General features: G+C 36.2%; 3 protein-coding genes across 3 annotated transcripts in view; 1 reads left to right on the forward strand and 2 right to left on the reverse strand.

The window, feature by feature from the left end:
- The first annotated feature begins 1253 nt into the window (after positions 1-1253).
- Positions 1254-4056, forward strand: LOC117626482 (receptor-like protein EIX1). The gene is made up of 3 exons (XM_034358235.1): positions 1254-3135; positions 3506-3890; positions 4041-4056. Exons 1-3 carry the CDS (start codon positions 1254-1256, stop codon positions 4054-4056), a joined length of 2283 nt encoding a protein of 760 aa, XP_034214126.1.
- Positions 4057-6170: 2114 nt separating this feature from the next.
- Positions 6171-9140, reverse strand: LOC117614484 (probable cation transporter HKT6). Its single transcript, XM_034343307.1, has 3 exons — positions 8044-9140; positions 6814-7041; positions 6171-6369 (listed from the first exon to the last, which is right to left on the reverse strand). The coding sequence occupies exons 1-3, from the start codon at positions 9075-9077 to the stop codon at positions 6171-6173; spliced, it is 1461 nt and encodes a 486-aa protein (XP_034199198.1). The 5' UTR covers positions 9078-9140.
- A 2765-nt stretch (positions 9141-11905) lies between these two features.
- Positions 11906-14100, reverse strand: part of LOC117626569 (zinc finger MYM-type protein 1-like) — a 4379-nt gene continuing 2184 nt past the window's right edge. Inside the window, exon 3 of the mRNA XM_034358350.1 lies at positions 11906-11968. Coding sequence (XP_034214241.1) covers positions 11906-11968 — 63 coding nt within the window. The remainder of the gene's footprint in view (positions 11969-14100) is intronic.

Here is a 14100-nt window from a genome sequence, read left to right on the forward strand (position 1 = left end):
TTGAGGAATAACACCACCATTGAGGCCCATGATGTCAGATATTCTTGCGTTGGCCATATTGGGGTGGCCTCTGTCACATAGAAGGACCTCAAGGAAGAATCCAAGCCCTTCTATGTAGGGATTTTGTTTCTAAAAATCCTTTTCAACTATGGAAATGCATGCCTCTATATAACCATTGCCATGTTTGTCTGTCCTGCTTCTCTCTGCCTTAAAAATAGCCCCTCTATATGTCCATTTTTAGAAGCTCCCAACGGAAAACTATCCAGAAAAAGATGATGATTATTTCTATGTTTAGTTATGTCCTTCACTTCCGGCAACCTAGTCTTCTCTGGAATAGCAAAGCGAAGACCTTTTTTAGGTAAAATTGAGTGCTCGAACCCAAACAAAAGAGGATTTCTACAAAATAAATTAACAATTTTTTTTCTTTCTATTATTAAATGCCATGAAATGTTAAAAAAATAAAAAAATAAAAAAAGTTTTCAGCAGACAGTGCAACATCTCGCCCTTGAGATCATCCAACAAACAACATAAAAAATCTAGTGCCATGGCTTCCGTCCAAACAGAAAATAAGAAATTGAATTGAGAAAAGAGCATGCAGCTGCTGAGGTTGACCAAGTAGTGGCCTGCGAAACGTCAATATCAAACTTGCAATCAACAAAGACATGTTTTTCAAAAGCACCACGCCAGAACTTATTTTAATTTGCTTAGAAGAATAATTCAACTTAAAATCTATCCTTCTACCCCTGGAACAGTATCACTTGCCCATTAGTTAGTCTTCCACGCGTTCTTTTTGCTTGTAGATGCCCTTATTATTATAATCACTGAGCTTTTACTGTAAGAGAGGCAATATGATCATCTCCACTTCATTAAAGGAACATTTTATCTCAAATTCAGGGGCTCACACTGGAAACGCATTTCAGTTCTGAAAAACGTGGTTTTGGCCATGCTTGGGTAAATTAGAAAATGTTGCCCTTGGTAGAAAGTAAGTTTGGTAAAGACTCACCCATTTTTGGTTCATTAAAGAATTAAAGAATATCCCACTTTGTCATTCATGAGTTTAGGCTATGGTAATGGTAACCACTATAAATAATTAATGCTTGTATCTTGAGATATCGGACAAGCAACCAGATATCTTTTTCTTAAATAGTTGTGCTTCTGCGTCGTGATCATGACTCTTAACTAACATTGATCATGAGAAGCAAATATACTGCTTCAAAGTCTTCTATGCTTTTCTTGTGGTGCTTTTACTACACATGAACAATCCTTGCATTGGATGCAGTGAGAGGGAAATGCAAGCCCTCCTTGCATTCAAACAAGGCCTCGTGGATGACGACAATCGCCTCCTTTCATGGGAAAGACTAGTGCAAAACAAAGACTGTTGCCAATGGGACGGAGTCTACTGCAGCAACCACATTGGCCATGTTGTTAAGCTTGATCTTGGAGACCAATCTTTGCAAGGTACGATTAGTCCTAAACTCGTTGAGTTGCAGGATTTGGAGTATCTGAACCTTAGTTTCAATAATTTCAGTCGTAGCCAAATTCCAGATTTCATTGGATCTCTAAAAAATTTAAGATACCTGGATCTCTCTTCTGCAAATTTTGGAGGTGAAATTCCATATCAACTTGAAAACCTTACACATTTGGAATATCTCGATTTAGGACACTCTATTAATCATGCAAACAACCTCAATTGGCTCTCTAATCTTTCTTGTCTAAAATACTTCGACCTCAGTTATACTAATCTCACCGGTGTTGTTGGTTGGCTGGAAGCAGTTAATATGCTTCCTAAATTAAGAAACTTGATATTACAGGGGTGTAATCTTCCTCCTCCAATTATATCATCTGTTTCTGTTATGAACTCTTCTAAATCTCTTGTTCATGTCGATCTCTCCTACAACAATCTTAAATCTTCAATCTTCCAATGGTTGTCTGGTACTCATACCAACCTTGTTGATCTTGATCTATCTAGGAACAATTTCAATGGTTCCTCAATTCCTGATTATTTCGGAAACATGAACTCTCTTGCATATCTTACTCTCCCTGATAGCAGACTTAAAGGAGGGATCCCGAATTCCTTCGCCAAGTTATGTAGGCTGCGAGAGTTGGACCTTTGGGCTAATAGTCTTAGTGGACAACTTTCAGACTTTGTTGAAACATTGTCCAAATGCGCTCAAATGACATTGGAGCGTTTGGATATCTCTTACACTAACATTTCGGGTTCATTGCCTGATCTTACGAACTTCTTATCATTGAAAGACTTGTCTCTCAGGGGCAATAACTTAAGTGGAAGAATACCTGAAAGTATTGGACAAATGTCCAAGCTGGAGACTATTTATTTTGGTCGGAATTCTTTGGAAGGAGTGATTTCAGAAAGTCATTTTTCAAAACTCTCCAAATTAACTTATTTGGATTTATCATCTAACTCACTACTTTTAAACTTCAGTTTTAATTGGATTCCTCCCTTCCAATTGCGAGACATAAAGTTGAAGTCTTGTAAGATGTGGCCGTCGTCTTTCCCAAAATGGCTTCAAACTCAAAAAAATTATACATTGCTTGATATTTCTGATGCTGGAATTTCTGATACCATTCCAAGTTGGTTTTGGGATTTGTCACAAAAATTAAAGGTTATGGATATCTCTCACAATCAAATGAGAGGAACAGTGGGAAATATTAGATTGGAGTTTGCATCTCCCCTAGATTTGAGTTGGAACCAATTGGAGGGTCCAATCCCTTCAATTCTATCAAAAGTTTTAGCTCTAGATCTCTCCCATAATAACTTTTCAGGGGCAGCTTCTATTTTGTGTGCAACCGAGGATAGTAATTTAACCTTTCTTGATCTCTCAAGCAATCATGTATCTGGAGAACTTCCGGATTGTTGGATTCATTTTAAAAAATTAGTCTTTCTTGATTTGAGCAATAACTCTTTATTTGGAAAAATTCCCACCACAATGGGGTACTTGTTTAGTATCGAGACACTAAGACTAAGTAACAACAGATTTGTGGGAGAGTTGCCTTCACAATTAAAGGATTGTACAAAGTTGACACTTTTTGATCTTGGGGAAAATAACTTATCATGCTCAATACCTGAATGGTTAGGGGCTAGTCTTCCAAATTTGGGTATCTTAATCCTTCAAGGTAATCAGTTCTATAGCAGCATCCCGCCCCAATTATGCCATCTGACACACATTCAAATTTTGGATTTATCGAACAACATCTCTGGAACTATACCCAAATGTCTCAACAATTTGATTGCTTTGGCTCAAAAAGGAAATTCAAGTCTAACTATCCAACATTACTATACATATCAGTTGGATAAAGTATTCATTTCTTGGCCTTATGATGATGAAGCATCTTTAACATGGAAAGGGGTAAGGTCTAAATACAAAAGTACTCTGGGACTTGTAAAGAGTATTGATCTCTCAAGCAATAAGTTGATTGGAGAGATTCCTAGTCACTAATCTTGTTGGTTTGGTTTCTTTAAACCTGTCAAGAAACCAATTAACAGGTCAAATACCTCCAAGGATTGGAATGCTGCAGGAGTTAGATTCCCTTGATTTATCAAGAAACCAGATTAATGGCAGAATTCCAAAAAGCCTATCTTGGATAGATCGTATTGGTTACTTGGACTTGTCAGAAAACGACTTGTCTGGAAAAATTCCAATAGGCACTCAGCTCCAAAGCGTTGGTCCATCTTCTTATGGTGGAAATCCTCTACTTTGTGGACTGCCACTTCTAAGGACATGCACTGAGGAGGAAAAAGGTCTAGGACAAACTGTGTTGGTGAATCAAGACGATAAAGATGGGCTCATAACGCAAGGATTTTACATCAGCTTGGGGCTTGGGTTTGCTATTGGATTTTGGGGAGTTTTTGGCACTCTTCTATTCAACAGGTCATGCATATATACACACTTCAATTTATGGACTTGTTTCACAGATTGGATGTACGTGAAGGCAGAAATCATCAGACAAAAAATACCTCATACTAGATAAATGGTAATTACTACTATCTCTCTCACATAGTATTTTTGAAATGCATGCAGATATTACAGAACATAATTAATATTTTTTTTTTTTTAAGGAAACATGAACTTTCTTTCTTTTGCTATATAAGAGGAACATGCATGCATGATTTTGTTCATTGGTTATAATCATAATCAGTCAGTCACAGTGACTCATTTGGTTTATGTGATTTATTTTTTTTCAATCTTATGGGTCGTTTACCTTCGTCTTTAGTGCAGGCACTTTTGAGACAACATGCTTTCCTTTCAGTTGAAGGTGGACAAGATGAAGGACTGCTATTTGTACTAGCTTTCGAGTACTTGAGTGATGATGATAAGGGATCTCACTAAAATAAAGGAAACATTTATTTTTATAGTAAATGAGTTGTACCGTTATTCGTAGGAACTTAATGGGAACTTCACCCATGAAGTATTTGGTATGATATTCTTGTGTACCTCATGGTTTTTTCTGATTCGAGCATGTTATCTCAATGTAGGAAATTGTTTTTTCCTTATTTATTTCAAAAGGTACAATCGACACAATAAAAAAAAAAAAGTCAAAAAAGTCAAAAAACATGCGTCTAAAACGAAAAAAAGTGTGAGCTTACCCAATGACAACTAATCGTTTTGGACCAAGAGCTAAGATAACAAGAGAACTTAAGATCGTTTATAAACTTCGTATTTGATATATTACGGGGTTTGTAGGTGAGGTAGTAAAACGCACTTATCCTTAACCCGATGTCATATGTTCAAGCTTCTGTTGTCCAAAAAGGGGAATGCTAGCAACCTTCTCTCTAACCTTCTCTTTTGGAACTTCTCCCTTTTACTCATGATAAGTGTCACTTCCCTTTCATTTAAATCAATATTTTAATTACACAAAAGAACATTAATAGTATTTCCATATTGCCCTTTTTATTGTTTAAAATAATCAACAATCAAAAAAGGGGTTCTTCAATCACCCGATCCCCACCCCAACTCGCCCTCGCCCCACCTCTTCCTCCTCCTTCTCCTCCTCCGATAAAACCCAACAGTCAACAGGACGATCACACCTACAACTCATCTCTCCTTCTCCCACCTGCGCAGCCACGCCCACCTCCCACCCCAGCCACTAATTTCGTTTTCCCACCCACCCAGCAGCCACATCCATTTTCCAACCGACCCATGTTTGATATTTATTTTATTTTATTTTACAATACCTCCTTCTTCACGCATCTCTGCACAAAAATATGAATATGATGATTTTGTCATCTTTGTATTTTGTTATTTTGCAAAAACCCAAAATTCAGGGAGGATGGTGGGCTAGAACCGATACATAGAGATTGGGGTGGGGGTGGGTGTGGTGAGAAATTGCAGGGAGGGTGGGTGGGGTATGAGGGCAGGGACAATGGAGAAGGGAGGAAGGGCCGGTGAGGTCTTCCAAATGGTTTTGAATTTGGGTTAAGGGGAGGGACCTGGAAATTTTTTTTTCTGCAAAAGCAGCAGGCTTGCAAAGACTCAAGAGGTGCTGTGGAGTTTCATTTGTTGACTTTGCCAAAGCAAAGGAGTCAGTTTGCTTAATCAATGGAGTCCAAGTGTGAGGATGGGTCTGGGTGGAGTGGTGGGTTATGAAGATGAGTCTGGGTGCAAGAGAGAGAGAGAGAGAGAGAGAGAGCGTGATAGTGAGAGAGAGTAATAAAAAAGTTGAAATATTTTTTGAATAAAAATACTCAATAAGGGTACATTTGGAAAAGAAAAATTAGCTTGTTTTATGTGTAAGAAGAATGACACATGTCAAACAACAAAAGGAGAAGGTTCAAAAAAGAAAGTTAGAGAGAAGGTTGCTAGTATTTCCCGTCTAAAAATAGCTTGTATAAGAAAGAACATATTTGATGTAGGTTGTTTTTTAAGTCAAAAGTATATATCCACTTTTAGATAGTAAAGCCCAATCAGCCCAATTAGTTTAATACCACAACATTAATGATAGTAGCTCTTAAAGAAGCCCAAGAAGATCGTACTTGTCTCCAAACACTTTATTGTACATTACGTGATATTGGGAAGAGCTCTCATTACATCTATTTGAAACACACCATTGATATGCTAATTTGCAGGAATCTAACAACTACATGCAACTCGCTTGCAGACGTATGTACAAGATGTTATGTATGAAAACCTAAACGATCAGTTAATTAAGAATCAAGATAGCTTCCAAGCTTTGCCATGTTTAGTACTGAAACTCTTTAGCCTCCCAAAGAACATGACAGTAATGAGTATAAACTTTCCTTGGGTACTCCACCTTCCGGAAAATCCAGACCATGCGTCTTTGCAATCACCTTCATGTTTCAGTCGACGCTTGCAGCTGTAGCCAGTTGAGAACCCAACATTCCCATATGCACTACAAATCAAACGCAGTTTTTGCTAATTACATTGGGCTCCATTTGGACAGCGGTATTTGAAAGAAACGGTTTGTATTTGAAAACAAGGCTAATTAAACTTGATATAAAGCTAGAAAACATCAGACTAGTACATTTGTAATAGATTTGAGATGCCTATATATGCAATGAGTCAGTTGAAATCCATTGTTTTCTTCGTTTGCTTTCAAAATCTTGGCATGGATTGTAGCAGTGTGTAATCTTACAACTTAACCTTGTAATGTCATCTAAATCCTTAGATTAGAATCATTTCATCCAAACGGAGCGTTAGTGTTTCCTACTGCCAGGGCCGTCTGTGAGTTTCTAAGGCCCCTAGGTGAAAACACTAGTGTACTTGCTGAAGGCAGAGAACTAAATACAGTAAGTTGAACACAATTAATAAAGCATGTAATTACGTATATACTTACCTAATTACTTCTATAATGACGTTAAGAACACTAAAGTTGAGGGGGTCTTCCTTCATCTTTTCCCTTTCTGTGATGCAAATGAGAATGATAAACATTGCTAAATAAGACAGTTGTGAAAATATTAGAGACTCCACCAAAGTCTTTCTTGGGTTTGGAATGCCCTTTGCTGAGTCAGAGTCTTCGCAATCGCTAGTTGTTGGAAGAAATGTAGTATATGGTGGAAGATACCTGAATTGTATTAAAGAAGTTACTAAAATTCACAACCACAATATGCAATTTATTTATTCTTTTTTTATATATACTTCTTCCCGAAAATATATACTTAATTTTTTTTAATACAATTGATATTGGAAGAGAGGGAAATCGAACCTAGAACCTTAATGCTCTTAACCACTTCAGCTACAAGCACTTGTAATATATACTTAAAGTTGGAAATAAGGGTATACGGATGGTTCGGCCAATTGCCTAAATTGTTGTATATAAGGGCATCAGCTCCATATTTGATTGACTTTATTCCTTTTATACTTACAAGAATAAGGAACCCCAACTTGCATGAACACCAAAAGGGTGGGGTCAAATAACAAATGCAAAATCTCATCAAAGAGACACTTTCATACATTGAAAGTCATGCATGCTTTCTTTTGGCAAGAATATAGCCACTCAGTATAATAAAGATTAGGGTACAGTGCAAACAAGTCAAAGATTTAGGATGTTTGATCATGAAGTCATGGACTCTGGTAATGAGAATAAGAGAGAAATTCTTTCTAATTTATTCTAGAAATATATATAAGAGAAGAGATTCTAGCAAGGAAAGTGCATAAACTTATATTCAAAAGTAGTCCAATTTTCTGGGCAGAAATAGGTTTGCGCAGTCACAAAGATGGATTTAGTTATAGGAATTGATGAGAGCAAATAGAAAATGATATACGGCCGGAGAGAAGAGGAGATGAAATGAAATCACAAGGCACCAGAAAGGTATATTGATACAAATGATCATAAGCAGTAATGCTACTGTCATCAAATTTACTCACTAAATTATTTGTGACTGTGCCACTATCTTTTTTTCTTTCATCAATCTTAGCATATTGTGGAAATTTCGTTAATAGTCCAAATTTGAAAATATCGAGAAAAAATTATTGAGAAAATAACCTCACTTGATTAACAAAATTTGATAAAGATTTTAATGAATGCTAGTAGATTTAAGAGACGGAGACAGAGACAAAGACTCACATCATCACCACAAAGAGCACTAAGATTGCAGGAGAGATAACAGAGAGATCAATAACGGATTCACCGGCATGTCTCGAATTCATGGTCTGAAAGATTGAGGCCACAAATTTCTGATAGGCAGTCAGACCATCCATGGCTACAGATTTCCACTCCATGGCACAAAATAGTGTAACCTGAACTACTATGAAGCCCAAGACAGTAATGGCCAGAAGAAAAGAACGAAGACTAGATAGCATATGGCTGTAGCCCATGTCTTTATAATTCTTCAACATGTAACTAAATTCCACCCTCTTGGTAATTTTCTCCAAAATCCAGATCAGAAATCTTAGGCATGCTGGATATAAAGTGTTGCCAAGAAGGACTTGAGGAAGGAGAAGAAGCAAAAGACCTGAGTTGTTCTTGAAAACTATCATATTTTCGTTTGTGGGGACAAAACCGCAATTTGAAAAGGTGGAAACTGTGGTGAAAACAGCAAATGTTGGGATTTCAATGCCTTTTTTTTCGAGTACATGTCTTGCACTTGGGACAAGGGTGAAGTACAAGGAAACTAAAATAGATCCACCTATATGAACCACTAAAAGATAGCCCAAAACTACATAACCCAAAAACCTAATAGAATTATACTTGTTGTTGTTGTTCATACCATCCATGTGATTAATAATTTGCGGTTTCTCATTCTCTAAATGTGAATGAGTAGCCAAACCCAACTCAATTTGATCAGCATTAGAGTCTGGGAAATGGTTTTTGGTATTGACTACATCAATTCTGCTGTCTATTTGATGATCATGAAACTTGGGAATAATTTTGGACTTTGTAAATAGAAGTCCAAGCATGGAAGTGAAAACCTCCCCACCCAATAACATCAAAATGGTCAAAATAATTAGATGGGTGTTTGAAAAGACCTCCATTTCCACTACTGACATGCTTGAGACTGTTGTGGCAGACACAGATGTGAAGAACACATCAACGTCCTTGGGCCTAGTAGTTCTTGGCTTTGTGAATATCAAAGCCAAATAACCCAACAGAGAGAGCATCACAAAATAAACAAGCTGGACATAGAAAGGGTTGGCATGAAAGAGCAAGACACGAAAAATTGATCGAATTTGAGCTTTAAAAGATTGGGAGAAGCAGGCCAGTTTGTTGCATGAATAGCTAGAAAGCATCTCTAGTTTATGACCAAGAACAGCAAAGTTCTTCATCTCTCTTTACTTGGAGAGAAATGGCCTGGCCATATTCGCAGTGGTGTGGGGTTTATGTAGCGGAGCATCAGGAACTGTTCTAGTAAGTGTGATGTTTCCCTGTGCGCATCAGGAAATTGAAGATAACTAATTAAAAATGTGCGCATTATCTTTGATTTGTTGTACTTTCACATGATATGGTGTGGGGCTGATTTCAAAGTCATATTCTGCATGCCAATATGCCATAGCTACTGAAGATCAATATTTATATACACACAGGAGCCAAGCATAGTTAAAGCTTATGACTCGAGAACCATATTTATAAACACCCACTAACTGCAACCCAATCTTAAAATGAAATTAACTAAATCGGAAAATAGTTTTTAAAACTCAAGTGGACTTGGTTACATATTATCGATTTGGTATTTATGAGGCTTTTTTTAAGATAAAAAATATATATTAATATTACATGGAGGAGAAATAACTTTAAGTACTTTAAATATTCATCGGTTATTTGCTCTAATGACTAGAGAGGAAATGGAGGGGGACAAAGTTGCCCATGGGATGTGGTCATTTCAATACCACTTTATGTTCCTCGCATCTTTGTCCTATTAATTAGGCTTAAAGAGAGACCATACTCCTCCCCACATTGAATCAACCCACCCTACAAGATGGGAATAATGAAGGATATTTATTCTTATATTACAAGAACAACTGCCTTTAGTGACGGTTAAAAAGTGTCAAGAATCTATTTACTTGACGGCCAAAAAAGCGTCACGAATATTGTCAGAAAAAGGGTACCCACATACTTATCGCTTTTTGTCTTATCGAGAAAACGTTTTCCCTGACAGATGAAAACTCTCACGGGATTGCAGAAACCGTCAACTTATGGTCATCCTTGACGCTCTCTAACTATCAACTTACATATTTCTTGACATTGATTAGGGGTGGGCACGGTTCGGTTTGGACCGATTTTTGCCTCAAATTAGAACCGATCCGGTACTATTTATGCGGTTTGGTTCGGTTCGGTTTTAATAAAAAAATTTCAAAAACTGTCCGGTTCGGTTTGAACCGGTTTCGGTCCGGTTCCGGTTCCGGTTCGGTTTTGAACCGGATTATAAAAATTATTTTTTTAAATTGTTTTGTAATACAATTCTCAACTGAAATATTATTTTTTTACTTGAAAATTAACAAATTATTCAATGTCATATAAAAAATAAATATTAAAGTGAGAAAAGAGAGATATTTTGACATTGAACTTGGATAAATATTAGGTTTTTTTTAGTGAAATTAAAAGTATAGCATTAAATATAAATATATATTGAAATTATATATTTTTTTAGTTTCATCGGTTCGGTTAGGCCCGGTTCGGTTTTGAAAGACATGGAACCGGATTCGAAACCGGTCCAAACCGGTCCGGTTCGGTTTTTGACCGGTTTTTGACTTTTTGGTCAACTCGGTTTTTTTTCGGTTTGGTTCGGTGTGGTTCGGCTCGGATTTCCGGTTTGCCGGTTTGAGTGCCCACCCCTAACATTGATAAGCTCTTTGTTGATGGATTTTAGCCGTAAAGAAACTTAACACTAATATAAAAAATATAAAAATATAAATACTGCTTCTTGACAACAAAAACTGTAAAGAAAGACTTAAGAAAGACTTTAACATTAAAAGAATACATATAAAGCAAAAAAGAAATTATACATCCACTAGAATAATACAATTATATGTACAATAATTTAAAATACAACAACTATATACTTAAATAGTATTGAAATTACAATATGAATACATTTAAAATAAACGTACTAAAATGAACTAAGCTCTCTAGTACCGCGTAAGTAGTTGTCGATTTAGAAAAAACTTGACACTTAGAAGCTTTACTTTCCCCATAACAGTACAAGTCCAAGTCGTGCTTTGGTTGGAGCCTCCCTAGTCATACCAATTTGTCAAAACATTAACATATATGGATCAATGAGTTATCAAAACCTACAACAATTAATAACTAGCAAGTCATCACCTACAATGAAATTGGTTGGCTGAGAATCGCGTATGTGCTTCTCCTTGTATCTTTCAAAAGTGTCTAAAGGTACATGCTTGTGCTATCTTCAAATTTATATGAATTTGATGGACAATTCCTGCGAAATGGAAAAAAATTCATACCCAGGCGAAAATAAAGTTATGAGTAATTCCCAAAACTTATAAGTCCTAAGCACCATCCAGAAGGAAGAATATATATATATATATATATATAGGCAAATATCTTCTTCTAACATCTAAACAGAAAGAAATTATTAAGTACAAGATTTCTCAAGCAAAGTCATTGACATGAATATTCAAGAACCGTGACAGGATTAATATTGGTATCAAACCCACTAACCTTTACATAAATTCTTGAAAATTTAGTCAAATCTTCATTCGCTTTTGAATTTCTTGTACGAAATTATAGGGTTCATAGAAATAGCCAAAATTAATGGCAAACAAGCAACCTATAACAGAGCCCAAAATATCCGATCAGAAAAACGATCCAAATACACAAAACCAATGAAACCCATTTGAGTTTTTACACTTGAGTTTGTTGGTGACCTAAAGACAATTAGATATTGCCAAAGTGAAAAGAGATTATTCTATTTCTCCATCTCATATATTCAATCTTCAAGATTTTCTCCTATTAAAGCATATATAAAGGATTACAGAAAAACATCTACATGAATGTCGGCACCTTCTCTACGAAAACCTCCATATTCCCTAACCTGCAAACATTCATGTGTACATTTATCAGACAAAAGGATTGCATCATACATTCTAAGGTATCAATAATGAGAAAAAAAGCAAGGACATCGTCAGGGTGAAATCTGAAAGAGAACCCTACCTTAACATAGTTAGTGAATTTTGGATCTAAAACCCTACCAGCTTTTTCTCCTCTGTCTGTGTGTGTGTGTGTGAGACTATTCTGTTTATAAAGTGTCAGCTTTTGTTTTTTCTCTTTTTATCTTTTCCTCAGAAGAGGAGAGAGGGGAGGGGGGTGTGTGTTGGGGGTGGTTTAGAAAGTGTCAACTATATAAGGGTTTTAATTGACGTACATTCTTTATAAAATGTGAGGGAAAAGTGATATAGAGTTAACGTTCTTTATAAAATGTCAAGGAAAGTAATATATAGTTGACATTTCTTGTACGTCATGAAAACCTGGTATGTAGTTGACACTTATTAAAAAGCTTCGAAGCTTCATAGAATAGGTGATGGTTTTGTAAAAAGCATCAACTAAGGCCTATTTTCTTGTAGTGCTTATATTTGGGAACTAGAAAATGAGACTAGGAAATATCAATTTCTCTCATTCCCATATTTGATTAGTGCAATATTAGGAATGAATAGTTGTTTAGTTTTCCAACAATACTCTTGAATTTTTATTATTAATATGAAGGGTATTTTAAGAGTCCAAAGTGATATTTAAAAATAACATGAGTTTTTGAAACCCATTCCCAACCTCCTAAATCTTGAACTGAAAGGGCCCTAACTATTAGGACTCAAGATCCAACATTGAAAAAATAGCATATCCTAGGGTGGTTTAAGAGCTCATGGGCACCTTTTCCTTACAAGTCAGTTTTCAAGGGCAAGTTCTACCCATGGGTTCTTAACATTTGGTATCAGAGCATGGTTTTACCACGCCACCTATAGATTGAATTAAGATGATCGGTGTTATGTCTTGGGTATGGAAGTATGGTGGAATGTTAGGACTCAAGCTCCCATATTGGAAAAATAGCGTATTTCAGAGTGGTTTAAGGTCTCATGAGCCTCCTTCCCTTACAAGCTGGTTTTTAGAGACAAGTTCTATCCATGCGTTCTTAACACTAACTTTCTTTTCTTTCGCCTGACCACCGTCTTCTTTCCTCTTCGCTTCGTGTGGCCACTATCTTCTTCCCTCTTCTCTTTTCCCTCTCTCTAAAACTAAAGCCTGAGCTTAAGGAGAGCATAGTGATGACAAATGAATGACCTTTGCATATTATGTAAACAAGGATTAAATTGATGGAGGCTTGTCAATAACCACTCTAATTGGATTTACATGACTTTTGGTCATATGTAAAATTGACGGTGACTGTCGCTTCAATTTTGCAAGTTGTCCAATTGGAACATATGTTAGTGCCCTTTTGTTGGCTCCTCCACTTTGAGCACCCAAGCAATCGAAGCCATGCAGAATGCACCAACAATGTAATGGCAGGGGCATTGTTTCTTATTTTAAAGCAAACTGCCCAACCCCAATCGGCAATTACCAACAAACTCATTTTTTATTTTTCTTCTATTATCCGTATACATTTTATTTTAATAATCTAAAAGAGCCACAAATATTTTTTATATTGCGTACGAATCCGATTCACGGGATCTCTTTAAAAAGTGTCTCATCACGTCGCACGTACTTTATTATAATTAACCATAATAATATTATATCAGCCAAATAGGGTTAGCAATTTTATATATGCCCTTGTCATTCTTCCTTAGCACCAATTATCGTCTTTCTTGCCGGAAAACTTAATTCTATTGGTATTTGGCTTTGAATACAGCAAACCACTTGAAAGATTGACAAGATTCAAATGACAATATGGAGCAGAGAGAGGTTAATAGGTCCGTACAGTTTCTATAGATCTCGAAGATTCATTTGGCTTTGTCATGACCAGGGGCGGATTTAGAATTTTGTGATCAAGGGGTTAGAGTGTAAAAGTTTTTAAATTTTTCTACGAAGAAAATAATACTAAAAAAAATAAAAAGATAGTATTTACATTCATAATTCATGACAAAACCAATAATTCAAGTTACAATTCAATACAAGCAAAAATATTTGTCTCAATGTAAACAATCAAGCTATCATTCAATGATTGATCTCCCATTCTGT

The sequence above is a fragment of the Prunus dulcis genome, chromosome 1, assembly GCF_902201215.1.
Source record: "Prunus dulcis chromosome 1, ALMONDv2, whole genome shotgun sequence".
Classification (NCBI taxonomy): Eukaryota; Viridiplantae; Streptophyta; class Magnoliopsida; order Rosales; family Rosaceae; genus Prunus; species Prunus dulcis.